Source organism: Bolinopsis microptera, chromosome 7 (genome assembly GCF_026151205.1).
Source record: "Bolinopsis microptera isolate Bmic1 chromosome 7, MBARI_Bmic_1.0, whole genome shotgun sequence".
In the NCBI taxonomy this organism is placed as follows: Eukaryota; Metazoa; Ctenophora; class Tentaculata; order Lobata; family Bolinopsidae; genus Bolinopsis; species Bolinopsis microptera.
In genome coordinates this window covers 4,169,699-4,183,307 of record NC_087078.1, presented here as the reverse complement: position 1 = coordinate 4,183,307, position 13,609 = coordinate 4,169,699, and the positions used below count along the sequence as shown (strand labels likewise).

The 13,609-nt window shown below is 36.6% G+C and overlaps 2 protein-coding genes across 7 annotated transcripts in view; one reads left to right on the top strand and one right to left on the bottom strand.

The window, feature by feature from the left end:
* The window catches only part of LOC134818504 (uncharacterized), a 37,139-nt gene extending 35,895 nt beyond the window's left edge, over nucleotides 1-1,244 (top strand). For all 6 annotated transcript variants that reach the window (XM_063828097.1, XM_063828095.1, XM_063828094.1 and 3 more), the window contains exons 21-23: nucleotides 29-152; nucleotides 279-395; nucleotides 548-1,244. In XM_063828097.1, coding sequence (XP_063684167.1) covers nucleotides 29-152; nucleotides 279-395; nucleotides 548-622 — 316 coding nt within the window. In that variant the 3' untranslated portion in view covers nucleotides 623-1,244. The remainder of the gene's footprint in view (nucleotides 1-28; nucleotides 153-278; nucleotides 396-547) is intronic.
* An 847-nt stretch (nucleotides 1,245-2,091) lies between these two features.
* LOC134817781 (lymphocyte-specific helicase-like) lies at nucleotides 2,092-8,321 on the bottom strand. Its single transcript, XM_063827106.1, has 10 exons — nucleotides 7,924-8,321; nucleotides 7,548-7,787; nucleotides 7,229-7,406; nucleotides 5,884-6,966; nucleotides 4,810-4,904; nucleotides 4,528-4,647; nucleotides 4,291-4,407; nucleotides 3,969-4,128; nucleotides 3,618-3,716; nucleotides 2,092-2,967 (listed from the first exon to the last, which is right to left on the bottom strand). The coding sequence occupies exons 1-10, from the start codon at nucleotides 8,242-8,244 to the stop codon at nucleotides 2,846-2,848; spliced, it is 2,535 nt and encodes an 844-aa protein (XP_063683176.1). The 5' UTR covers nucleotides 8,245-8,321; the 3' UTR covers nucleotides 2,092-2,845.
* Between the last annotated feature and the right edge of the window lie 5,288 nt (nucleotides 8,322-13,609).

Sequence of the window (13,609 nt, the reverse complement as noted above, 5' to 3'; positions counted from 1 at the left end):
ATAAAAAGTTTACAATGAACCTCTGCAGCTGGAAGTACAACAAAAGTACGCTGTTCAGAGGACTTTACAGTCACCCTAAGGACGGACTGAAAGTAGCAGTCTGTTTAAATGTCACTGAAACCAGGCTCACCGTCATCAATGCAGATACTTTGGTGAGTTGTGAAACTGTGAAATAGCAAATCCGTCAACATCAAAGGTTACTGCAACAACTTTCGCATTTTATTTTCTATCGAAATATTATGCAAATTGAACGAAAGTTTAACTGACTGTAATATCAGGTGATAATGGACGCGGTGGATTTAGATAAAATAACAAACTTCGGAGGATATCCCTTTTCTATAACTCTTAGAATAAACAACAAGAACATCAGTATAATGCTGGTGGACAAACACAAGGTTCGTTTCTGGGTATTTTGCTTTTTAAGATTTAATACTACCGTACTGCAAAATAATAATTTTTCCAATATATAATGATGTTTTGCTGTGATCAAAAATCTGATTTGCGATGCGTGGTATTTAAATATTTGCTTTAATATTTAATTTTCCAGTGTTACCTGCTAACAGAACTGCTGGCATCATACTGCAGACTTACCCACGTGGTTACACGTGACAACTCAGTCTAACTGCAAAACATTTCCTTGTGTTTGTTAAATGTCTGATAAATCATCATCTACGGAACTTTTCCCGGTTACCATCAAGCCAAGAGTACAGTGGGAAATTTAACCACTCAAATTACCATTGAGAGTTGGAGACAATTCTTAAATTCTTGTTTAATATAAGTCACGAACTGCCATTAAAACGTCTAACTTTGAAGCTTTGAGTATTGTTTGCTTTTGTTTTGAGAAAGATTAAGGACAATTTCTTTGCGGTTATAGGCGAATATTGTTTGCGTGACATTTACGTTTGAGTTCCATATTTTAATCTTACTGCTAGGAACTCTTGTAAGAGTGCCTAACTTGGTAACCTTGGTAGCTTTGGTACTTTGGCGAAAACTTATCTTGGAATGCGCGTCTTTGTCGATTTGTTGATTTACTAATTTATCTATTATTGATTTTAGGTTTTAGGATTTAGCTTTCAACCTTTTGCATGTTATTCTTTAAAAGCTTGAAATAAACCGGAAGATATAAACATTAAGTACTTCTCTATTTATGTTTCTGATAGGAAAGATATTTAAATCAACTCTATTTAATTTGATCTTCACCAAATTGCTTGTTTAATTAATTGGATGTTTTAACAATTATTAAATTGTATCCTTTGTTGTTTGCTGAAACGTAATTCCATACCAATTAAAATACAAAGTACGTTCACTTTATAAAATTTTGAGGGGGAAAAAGGTACATTATCAGCTATAACATAAGGCATAAGCTGCAAAATTTAAGTGTATTTTGGATTGAGAAAAAGGATGAAGACGATGGAAGTCTCATGTGTGCAGTAACAGTGGTGTTGACCAAATTAATAACTACAAACCGCGAATTACATATAAAGATATAACAATATAAGTTTCTACATTTATGATTTACGTTATATTAATGGTGTCACATATTCGCCCACTCTGCGACAACTAGAACTACAAACTAGCGGTTTACTCCAGCATCCAGAGAGTGCAGGATGATGCCCGTGCGAGAACTTCTCAGATCAATAATCCACGCCTTTGTTTCATTGATCCACCAAACACGTCCCATCTAGGTAACATTTTCATCACAGCTCCTATCTTAGATTACATATTTATAATTATATCAGACGTAACACGGAATTTGATGTTACGGAATATACGAACTTAAGTTGAAATTAAATAAATAAATACCCAGTACAAACCCGAGAGTAAGACCGGTAGAGTATGCCTCATAATTTTTCCTCTTGCTAGCGTTGGACTAAACTCAAAACTGTTATGTAAACAGATCAAACAAGTACGGTCCTCAAATTGGTCCATGTTCACGCGCCGTAAACGTGCGTGGTTAATTACATTATATTATTTGCAGTCCCGCCACGGTGCATTCACAGTAGGTAACTTTAATTATACTTATTCCATTCGGTGCCGCGCTTTCCTGTTTTGTAAATTTTCCCGCCTTATCTGGACAAATAATCACACACCTTTTATTGGGAAAAGTGTTAGATTAGAAATGAAAATGTATAATTTACAAAATGACAAGCAATAAATTGTATAATACTCTCCAAATTAACAATTGGTTACGCTGCAATGATTTGCTATCTTAACCAAAGTAGCTTTTGACTGAATCACAAATTTGGCCCGATTGAAAATTTGAGCGTAACCAATTTTATACCACTCCAAGGTTGAAAACTGTTGAAATCAAACTTAAACAAAAATCTGCCAACTCACATGGTTTTAGATAAATAGCTTAACCAAGCTTACTAAACATAATACCTATTAAGGCATAATAACAGGATCCAAACTACAGAGACCGCCTACTCTAATATAGTGGAGTATTATGTGCAACAAATTATCAAATTAAACAATATGTTCGACTAAGTTTAGGGGACACTTTCATGACTCCAATTATTGACTCTAGTTAGCCCTACATTCTGTAATATGCGTGCAGAATTGCAAAATGGAATTAAGAAAATTGCGATTATAATTTAACAGAAATAAAGTTAAAATCCTGTAGGGTCACACAGGCAAATTTTATAATATCAACAGATTATAAATAGGGTCGGTTGTAATAAAATGTAATCCCAATTTATTGTATTAACTAATTGACGAGGGTCTCACTGATAATTTACAATTAAATTGACGAATTTGTAGAATTAAGTAATATTTAGTGATACAATCTAGAAAATAGAAAGTATCTCAATTATCATTTGATAAAATCTAAAAAACAGAAAGTGTTTTAGTATTTTTCAGTAGCGACATTCTCAACTATAGTATACGCTTTACTCTTTGGTAGCTCATTATCTCTGTCAACTAGGGCTGCTAAATCCTGGTCTGAGAGAATATCCTCTGGGCGGTGTTCTGAAATAGTTAGATAAAATTTAATTTGATTCTAATTATTTATTTGTTACAGTAATAGAACTGAATGTAAGGAGGTAAAGACCCAATCAGACAACTGCACAGCAAGAAGTGTTGATTTGGGCGGCAGCTAGATTACACCCCCAGAGAAACGGCTTATACTTAAGGCGGAGTGTAAGATATCATGTGAAGAATGGACAAGTGGGATGGAATTTGTCAAGGATCGGTTGTAATGTGAACTGTGAAATCAATGACCAACAAGTGTAAATCAGATTAATATGCAGTGGCGGGAATGTCTACAATGCCTAGATCGGGAGAAAAAGGGCGGCAGAATAACCTCTGTAGTTTGTATAGTGTATAATAGTTTCTAGCTCCCTAGGAACTGCAATTTCCAGACAAAATTTTATCCGACAATTTCTGTTCCAGTTAAAGTGGCCCAGATATATTTATATATATTTATTTGTAATTCTCTAGGGTGTACTTAAAGAGAACAGTTATCACAACAAAGATATTTTAATATCAACAAAACGAGGGCCAGGGACCAGTTTGAAGAACAGAGTACTTGTATGAACCAAGTGTAGATGAGTCTAACCCAGTTATTATTTAGACTGGACAAACTGTTTTGATGTATGGATCCTTGAACTGAAAGTTACCTGTATTAAGAGCGTCAAGAGCTTCAGAGTCGAAGAGTTCCTTGAGATCCTCCTCTGATACATTATCAGGACCTTTACCAGCGTGGGACTTGAACTTACCTGCGCAGTAATTGTGTCAACAAACTATTATTTTGTACCGTAAACATTTAGTTTGAAACAACGTAAAATAAGCCAACACGTGTAACATGTGTTACAAGTTACGTGTAACAAGTGTAACAAGTGTAACAGTGTAACAAGTGTAACAGTGTAACAAGTGTAACAAGTGTAACAAGTGTAACAAGTGTAACAAGTGTAACAGTGTAACAAGTGTAACAAGTGTAACAAGTGTAACAAGTGTAACAATGTACGTACCTTTGTGTATAACCATCTTCTCTAGGAACCTCTTACTAATCCCTCTCTCTACAATCTTCTGATCCATGGTATTCTTAGCTAGCAACCTGTAAACCATCACCTTGTTCTTCTGTCCTATCCTGTGTGCCCTGTCTTGGGCTTGTAGGTCACATTGAGGGTTCTGGGGAGATATTGTCATGGTTACTGATGAGGAGATATTGTCATGGTTACTGATGAGGAGATATTGTCATGGTTACTGATAAACTGTCTTGGGAACTGTACAAGCTTATCATCAAGCTTCATGTTGCGTTTAACTGCAACTGTATAATAAAGAGTATCTAACCCAGTCACTGTCGTAAAGAATAACAGTGTCAGCAGCCATCAGGTTAAGACCAAGACCGCCAGCTCGAGTAGAGAGGAGGAATATCTTGTACTGGGGGTCGTTCTGGAACCGGTGTATCTGAAGGGTTAATTACTCTAATTAATGTATTAATTAGTTGATTACTGTAATTTAATAACTTAGTAATCATTTGATCAACTGATTAATTAAATAATACATTAGTTAATTGACAATACTAACGTTCTCATCTCGCAGATCATAAGACATTGACCCATCTAGTCGAGAGTATTTCCAATCGTAGAGAGAGAGATAATCCTCAATTATATCGAGTATTGTAGTCATAGTGGAGAATATTAGTACCTAGATCAGTACACATAGTTAGATAATACTAATACTGTCATCAACATTATAGATATGGTCACAAATGTTCCATTGTTCGAGTTTTCAATTTCTAATTTCGAAAAGATTATTTGCCCAACAGCGTAATTTAATTTTAATTAAGCTTAATTAAATCAAGTTAACCTTATGACCGCCGTTAATAAGTGCAGGTAACATTCTGTGAAGTAGTAACATTTTACCACTGCAGTTCAGGACCTCGTCTGTAATCACCGCATATCCTGGAAATGGGAAGGTCAATTAATCGGACCACAGGTTTCAGACACGTAAATTGTATTGCATTTGTACCATGCCACTAATTATTATGTCTGATGAAAGTAGAAATGTACAGAAATAATACATTAAGGCCGGGGACATACAATACACCAAAACATTTTTTGCCGGGATTCGGGATTCGACTTCATATTATGAAAACGCACTTTCGAAAAAAAATTTCTTTTTTGGAAATTTTGGTAAAGTCTGTCGCTGAAATACCGATTTTTTACTGAACATTACTTACAATCCGTACAAGAAGCCCTCCAAAGGATTATATCATTGAACAATAAATGACGAAGTTACAAACCGAACAAGGTCGAGAAGCAAAATTGAAATTTTTGCCTACTAGTACTATTAAAGTTGTACAATCACCCAGGTCATAAGATATCGCTTCAAAACTTCTTGTGAGTATAGCTGATGATCATATCCAACTTTTTGGGACAGGATTTCTCTTAATTTTGAGTTCTAAGGTATGAAATCTGGCCTAAAAGGTCTTAGTAAAATTCATGTAAAAAAGGGCCAAAAACGGCAGATTTAAGGCACGCGCGAGGAATGCTTGTGGAGATATGATGTATAGATAGCTTGTGGTCAATGAATGCGCGGCGCGAGTGTATTTTAATGTATACTATGTAATGTATAATATTAAGTAATAAGCCCAATTTGTACGTGGCACACGTAGTGTACTGATGTGTACATGAGTATATTTATAGTTTACTTTTGCTAACAATTTCTTAAATTACAGATACAAATTAAGTTCTACGGCAATTGAATTGAATTTCAAGTGTTTCCCGTATTTTATGCATAATTTATCAATATTTGATATTATTATTATGAAGTGAGCTGATTAGAGCTTATACTTAAAGCTATAGTGAATGGAAATCTAGCGTCCGCCAAAACGGAACAACAGGCGCAATTCTTGTTATTAATTAAACACTAACAACTCACCATCAGCATCACACGGGTACTTGATAAGATAAGGGTGATTACAACACTTCTTCAGCTGAACCCACATCATCTTCAGAGCTGAAGTTATCACATTCTTCCTGCCCTGTGACAGCGCTTTAGAACCACTGAACGCTTTATAGATATCCTCTTTAACCCCAATAGAGCTCCACTGGGAGGGGTCTACAAACCCGTTAGCATCATTCACATCCTCCATGTCTTCATCGTAATTAACCTGCTTCTTTTTCCTCAACCCCCTCTCATTCTTCTCCAACACCTCTTTTACTCCACTCTCCTCAGTGATCAGTTCGAATATCTTCTTCTCCAGAATAGCCTTGTAATACTTCTCCTGCAGCGCCGTCATGGTGGCGTACACGTGCACTTCTACTTTGGGAGGTATCTTCAGCTCTACGTCTGTCTTCAGTCTCCTCAGGAGAAACGGACTCAGAATCTGGTGAAGCTTTGATAAAACCTGACCCTCTTTTTCATTTGCGATTATCTTTTCTTTACCGCCGTCTTCCGAAAGAGCAGAGAAGTCAAACCACATCTGAAAAGCATTGAGATCGTCGAAAACACTCGGTAAGATGAAGTTAAGAAGAGACCATAACTCTGAGAGGTTATTCTGTAGTGGGGTTCCTGTAAGTAGGAGTCTGTTATCAGAGTGCAGACCTTTCAGATGTTTTATCAGGGTGCAGTTTATGTTCTTGATCTTGTGTCCCTCGTCCACGATGATAAACCTCCACTGAAAGTTGGAAAGGAAACTGTATTCCAAAGAGATCATTTCATAACTGGTGATGACCACTGGATAAGTTTTGTTGCTATTTTGTTGTGCTTCGATCCGCACGTCATACTGTTTCTTAATGTGCTTGTAAAGTTTTGGTCGCTCAGTCTTAGAAGCATGGAATAGGACGGTTGGTATTGATGGAGCGAAGTTATCGAACTCTCTTTTCCAGTTAGATAGGGTAGAGAGGGGTGCAACAACGAGATAAGGACCAGAAACCCCACGCTCGATTAGACTAGCTAGTAAACCTATAGTTTGAATAGTTTTTCCAAGTCCCATCTCATCGGCCAGTATCCCGTTCATTCCTGAAGAATGTTCATTTTGATGATTTGTTTACACAGTTATTTTGGTGAACACAAACTACCGCAGAAAATATCTTCATGTTTTGTAATTGTATGTGCTTACTGTTCACTAAATAATAGCTTAATTCTATCGCACTTGTATTATTGTGCTAAGTGCTTCTGTTCGGGTACTACATCTTTAAATCCCGGAAACGGGGTTTTACCGAACGTGGTAAGTCGTAACACGGCTCGACATAAATAAGTAAAAGCTAAAAACAACTCTGACCGTTCTCGTAGAGGGATGTGATCCAGTTGACACCATAGAGCTGATAATCCCTCAGGACTGCTCCTGTGATCAGAGCTGGTTGAAGTAGTTTCGCCACTTCCTCCTTTCTCTCCGTCTCTTGACTACTTGTCCCTACACTATCACCCTGCTCGTTAATGCGCTGTCTTTTGAGCAGCTCCTGGAATATAAATAGTGGTGATATATCATACGGAGCTAGTTTCTATAACCTGTCGAGTTGAAACAGATATATAGAGACATTAATATTTAACTTTTTTCCGAAAATAAACTTCTTTAGCAAAGCTGAAAATAATGTAAATACCTGTTTATCAATAACATCAGAGACAGTTGTCTTTTTGCGCTTGCTATTTCTTCTTCCCCTAGTGCTAGTAGCACTCTTCTCCACCTGCTTCTTCACTTTCTCCTCTTGCTTAGCTTTCACAGCCTCCTCTGCCTTTAACCTATCTAATAAGAAGCCTGTGTATATTGAACTTTTTTCTAGCAAATGCATGAGCTGGTCGTATCTTCGGTCTTTATTCATTTCTGATATCTGAGATACAGCCTGAAATTGGAGATATATATGTCAATGCTAAAATTATTATAATAACATTTAATTGGTTCATAATTCATAAATCCCTTCAAATTTCAAAGATTTTGTCAGTAAGATTTTAGTCAGTCCCTCAGAAGGAATGGTGTACCTCATCTCTAATTTTGTTATCTTCTGCAATTTGCTGCTCCTGTTTCTTCATGTCAACAGCGTCTAACTTCAACCCTTCACCATCATCACCATCATTCCCAACTGGATCCTCTGGAACATCTTTTTTCTCAACTGAATCCTGGTTGATTCCATCTTCCTTCTCTTTACCAGAATCTTTACCCTCTCTTGAGAAAGGCATTTCTTCTACAGGTGAATTAGAGCGTGAGGTCGGGGGAGAAAGCAAGTTTTCAGGAACCTGTATAGAGCACTTGGACTTGGGGGAAAGAATTTGCTCTTCTGTTGACACGGAATCACCATTCATCTAAAGAAGTTTCATGTCAAATAAATAAAAACTTGTTTTTAAAATGCTTTATTATTATATTTCTGTACAGAAAGAAAGTTCGAACATTTGCACTGTAGATGCAGCCCCTTTTCGACAAAAGTATAAGATCTGATGGAAACGTGATCTCATCTCTCAATAAAAGGCTTCTGAATGGATCATATAGTCTAAGTTTACATAATCATAACATAATGTAAATGTTTATTTATATTGTAAAGTTATAATGTTGAATAATCTGTCCCAGTCATCCTACCCATCTGATTGTAAAACCTTATATGAAAGCCGTGAAGAAGCCGTGAGATCAGTGAATGAGGAAGAAGAAAGATGGAGAAACTTGAATATCTACGGTGTTAAGGAGACGAAAGAAGGGGAGTGGGAGGACTATTAAACGTTGACATTCTTCCGCCCTTTATCAGTTCAGTTTTTGATGAAGCCGGCTGTGACTTTCCTGACCCGCTGGAGGTATGCAGGATTGGGAACAAAGATCCTGAGAAAACGCGACCAATCAAAGTTCAGTTTGAAAGCTCTAGCGATGTGGTGTGGACATTATACTAAGGAATGCACACAAACCTATAGGATAAGACAAAAGAGCAGAGAAGGTTACACAGTGGACTTGTCAAACAGATGAAAGAACTAGTATAACCTATAAAGCAAGACAATAGCAAGCGTTATTTTATTAGAGACAATAAAGTTAATTGCGTTAGTGAGAGCTAGGGCCTCATCTATACTTGTTATCAGAATTTATGAACTTTTATATGTTATGTTCACATTCTTTATCTACGTGCCGATACTGTTTAGTTTGTTTTACATAGTATGTATTTAAAGTAAGTTGTTTTCAACAAGTTTTTTACGATGCAGGATTTTGTGTGGGGATTTAGGTAGAAGAAAGAACTGTGGCTCATATTTTATTATATTTAGGTCAAGGCATAATACTATATTTAGGTCAGCCATGATTCGTTGAGCTCGCAGGACTGAAAGTCCTTGCAAGGCGGGTCTGGCTTAATTTATAAGTAGGTGCAGGTCGTTTCATTTCTAGGGATAGCAACTTTATTTTGTCTAAAATAAATTGTGTATATTGCTCATTTGGGTGGCCTTCGGGTCTTTCAATCAATATGAGGGCAATGCTATAGATTTATACTTGAATTGTCAGGAATCCCACGCTCAGACAGTAAGCTTATATTATGTTTAACAAAAGAAATTCCATTATATTAGGACGCAAGGACCCCTCGTAAGTCGTACTACGATAAGGCCACAGGGGATCCGAGGTCGAATAAATAAACTTTTTTGGCGGTGGGCAGGCCATGTCCTACGGTCAAGTGTCAATTGGCCATTCCACGTCAACAGAACTGTTTCATTTAGCTGAAAATCGGTAAGAAAAAAGGCATTTGAAAATGTAAACTGAGCTCTACAACATATCTTGCCCTCGGACCCCCACCCCCCAACCCCAACCTGTGGCGGGTGGCCAGGGTACTTAAAGGCTACAAATTTGGCGAATTGTTCAGCTTTATTGAGGTTTTTTTCCCCCTCCAAATTGCCGGCGAGATAATCTGCCCTTTAATTTCTACTATCATTCTTTCCTCATAATTTACTTATTATAATTAGTCACAATTTTATAATTGTTTAAATTTATCTACTACATAATATTACAGTAAAACATTGATTAAATACCCCGCTCCCATTTACCACAAACCTTGATTTACTGTGGGTAATTCCTTTCCCCGAATTCTTCTTCAAAATTTGCGTAAAATTTTTTTCGAAATATCTGACTTTATTTCTAAGAATTTATGATTTTTAAAGAGATAAAGGTATTAATATGACCATGTTATGTTTTATTAATTTTGTGATTATCTTGATGTACTAAATTCGATTAGGCTGGGTAAGTAAAGATATTAAACGTATAATGAAGTCATTGAACAGTTGTTTCTCCGATCGTTGGCAACAGCATCCTATGACAGGGCCCTATGACAGGGCCCAATGATATTGGGTTTGATAAGGATTGGTTCGTGCAGGGTTGCATAAAAAGAAATGCAGCTATCATAGCATTCGTAGAATTTTGATTTGGGGAAACTTTAAAACTTTGTCGTTATTGTCAAATAAAATCCATACTTTCTACAATACGGAAGCTAGATGCTAAAAGAGATTTGAACGAATGAATTAATTTTTCTCGAATAAAGCTTGCATCTCTATTTCTAAGCGGATTTCCAGTCAATTATAATTCAAAGGCTGCAATAATTTTAACAAAGATATGGTCTTATTTATTCAGTACTATTTTTTAACTGATAAGGAATAACATAAGCATGTGTTGCGTTCTTCTCTTTTAACTGTATGCTGTTTGTTGGTAATTTTAGAGCATGATTGACGTGTTTTGTTGGCCAATTTTACTTTATCAGTTGGTTTAATTTTTCTTATCTTATAACGGCTCACTGACCTGACGTTATTATATGTCATTATTTATAATATGACATATATTATTTTATTTATTTATTTAACGTTTCGTGTGATAAAGTTTGGAGAAAGTTAAATAGTACAGTTGTAATGAATTGGAAAGTTCGGTTAAAACTGTATTGTAGTACACTATTTTAGTTCATGGCTCAGTGTTTAGTATGACGTTCAAAGATTTAAAATCACGCTTTGGTATTTAACTGTACATTCCTTTGATTCTTTCGAGCTTCTACTTGTGTCTTTTACGCTGCACATTACTTATATCCGCGTAATGTACGGTGAAGAGGAGGTTATTTTCACAGCCATCTAAACTTATTGAACTATCACTACTCATACTATTACTTCAATCTGATAACATTCCATAGTCAGTCTAATCTAATACGCTGAAATTACCTGCATAGCTTGAATAGTTAATTCAACAGCAAGGCCAAATTTAAGATCAGTTTAGCCTTTGAAAGTTAATAACTACTTTCTTCGTTTTTATTCTTAACCTCGTGAATTTAAAACAAACACTTTGCAAAATCAATTCTTGCAGGGTTGTTGCTATAGGTTATCTCACGGATTCCTGGCCATGGCGGAGGAGCCTGGAGCATGTCTATTTCGACACTGTCAATTTCACGTGACCTGGGGCCTGGCACAGGTTTCAACTTACTAGTAGCAGAGTGAAACACGATTAGTTTCCATTTCAAATAGGGGCATAGGACATAAGGGCGGTACTTTTTTAGAAGGTGTAGCCAGTTCACACCCTGGCTCCATGATACGAATAATTTTATTTAATTCTAGATGATAAGATCAAATATAATCTTTTCTTTATAATTTATGAATAAAAATATAATTAATAATCGGATATAATAAGTAATTACCATGATAATGGGCGCCATATCTAATAACGTTTACTAATGTTTATTGTTCAATAATTTTGTAATAACTGTGTTACAGTCGATCCTACATATTATACTGTGCCTTTTTATACGTTAAAATTGTCAAGATGCACTTTGCGGTTGTAGCTAGAGTGTTATATTTCCATTTTGTGGTTTCAGTAAAATACAGAAGCACCTGTCACTTAGGCGATAGGGATTAAGTGAAATGTTAAGTGAAATGTTAAGCGATAGCTGAGATTATTGTTTAAATTTGGTCTTATATCAGCTTATATTAGCTCGTGTAGATCGTTCTAATAATTATTACGGTATCGTTCTCATATTATTTAGACATTTTGCTCTGTAGGACTAGGACTATCGAGACAAATTGCATACCTAGATGATTTCGATGCAGAATGACTATACTAAGGACCTTGTGTTGTCAAAAGTTGTGTATACGAAGTGCATACTCAACTCCACTCTGTACCACTCACTCTGCATTCTCAACTCCACTCTGCATACTCAACTCCACTCTGCATACTCAACTCCACTCTGCATACTCAACTCCACTCTGCATTCTCAACTCCACTCTGCATACTCAACTCCACTCTGCATACTCGACTCTGCTACTAGATAAGAGTAATTGTAGCATGATATATTCGTAAATTATAATTCTTCAGAAGTAATTATCACTTCCTTCAGAAATAAAGATCACTTGTTCCTTGTAAGATTCAGCAAGCTAGGTTTCCTCATTTTCTGACTATCGTTTAGCTCTAACTGTGGTAAATAAATAAATAAATAAATAAAGTCAATTTTTACAGCACAGCAATATATATCTAAATATCATTTCCTCTGTAATCATAATGTATAAAAAAAGGAGCTTTTCTCTGTGCTGAAGGATGAATCAAGGCATATCATGGTTCTGTTAGCAGGCCACCCTAGTTATGGACAATACATATAATATATAAAATAATTAAATTATAATTTTAAAATTGTGTCAAGATTGAACTAAAACATAACTCAGGGTAAAATAGACGTACTTGGTGGTACTTGTGGTACTTTTACAACGAAAAATACTTAACACAATAAGAAATTATCCAAATTAGCCTATCCAGATTCCAGATGGAGGAGATGAAAGTCAGACCACTCCGCAAGAGAGCTATCCTGACTCTATTTATACCTCTGACTATGTCAGCTGCATTCCTCAGAATGATACCCCTAGCTACTCTCGTCCCTGGCTCGATGGAAATGAACATGACTTGCACTGAAGTTGCATTCCTGGTGGCCGCCCATCCTTTAGCCACCATACCAGCCACAATGATGTACCCTCTTATAACTGGGTGGAAGTCCAGCATATATATTCTTACTGTCGGGACAATTGGAATGCTGGGATTTTCTTCATTCACATATGCTCCACTTGCTGGTAGATTGGGATACTTCTATATCGGCCTTATTGGTCGTTCATTGACTGGGGTAGCTGATTCTTTGATGAGCATCAAGATTGGTGTTGGTTGGACTATAATTTTGGACAGTGATCTTGCAAAATCTCCATGGCATGGGAAGTGTTATCTAATTTGGGCAAGGGCATAGGTTGCTACATCGGGACCTTGCTGTGTACTCATTTTGGTTTTCCCGTGACAATGGGCATAACAGGGGTCTCATGGTTTCTACTCTCAGTGCTGTTTGCCTTAATTTATCCTCAGAAAGATGAGGAGTTTGTCCCATTGATAAAGGATTCAGGGAGCAAGTGCAAGAAAGAGGAAACTTTGGCAGAGCAGTATCAGCGTCACTTCACTTTGGACACTCTTGTCTATGGATGGGTTCCCATGCTGAGTATTGGGGCATGCATTGTGTTTGTGGAGTCTATTCTGGTACAGTTTTACATAGAGGAATACAATAAGACCATTGATTGGGGCGGGAAAGTGCTAGGAATAGGATCATCAATCTATACCATCTCTACATTCGTTACAGGGCCCATTGGAGTGCGATTTCGTGTCCTACAATATTTATACCTAATTTGTGGCCTGGCCGGTGTGGGCTTTCTGCTA

Coding starts and splice junctions, on each gene's coding strand:
- LOC134817781 (XM_063827106.1), bottom strand. CDS start 8,244: ATGAATGGTGATTCCGTGTCAACAGAAGAGCAAATTCTTTCCCCCAAG. Junction 7,407..7,547: donor CTGATGTTATTGATAAACAG/GTATTTACATTA, acceptor TTTATATTCCAG/GAGCTGCTCAAAAGACAGCG. Junction 2,968..3,617: donor TCTTGACGCTCTTAATACAG/GTAACTTTCAGT, acceptor TAACTATTTCAG/AACACCGCCCAGAGGATATT.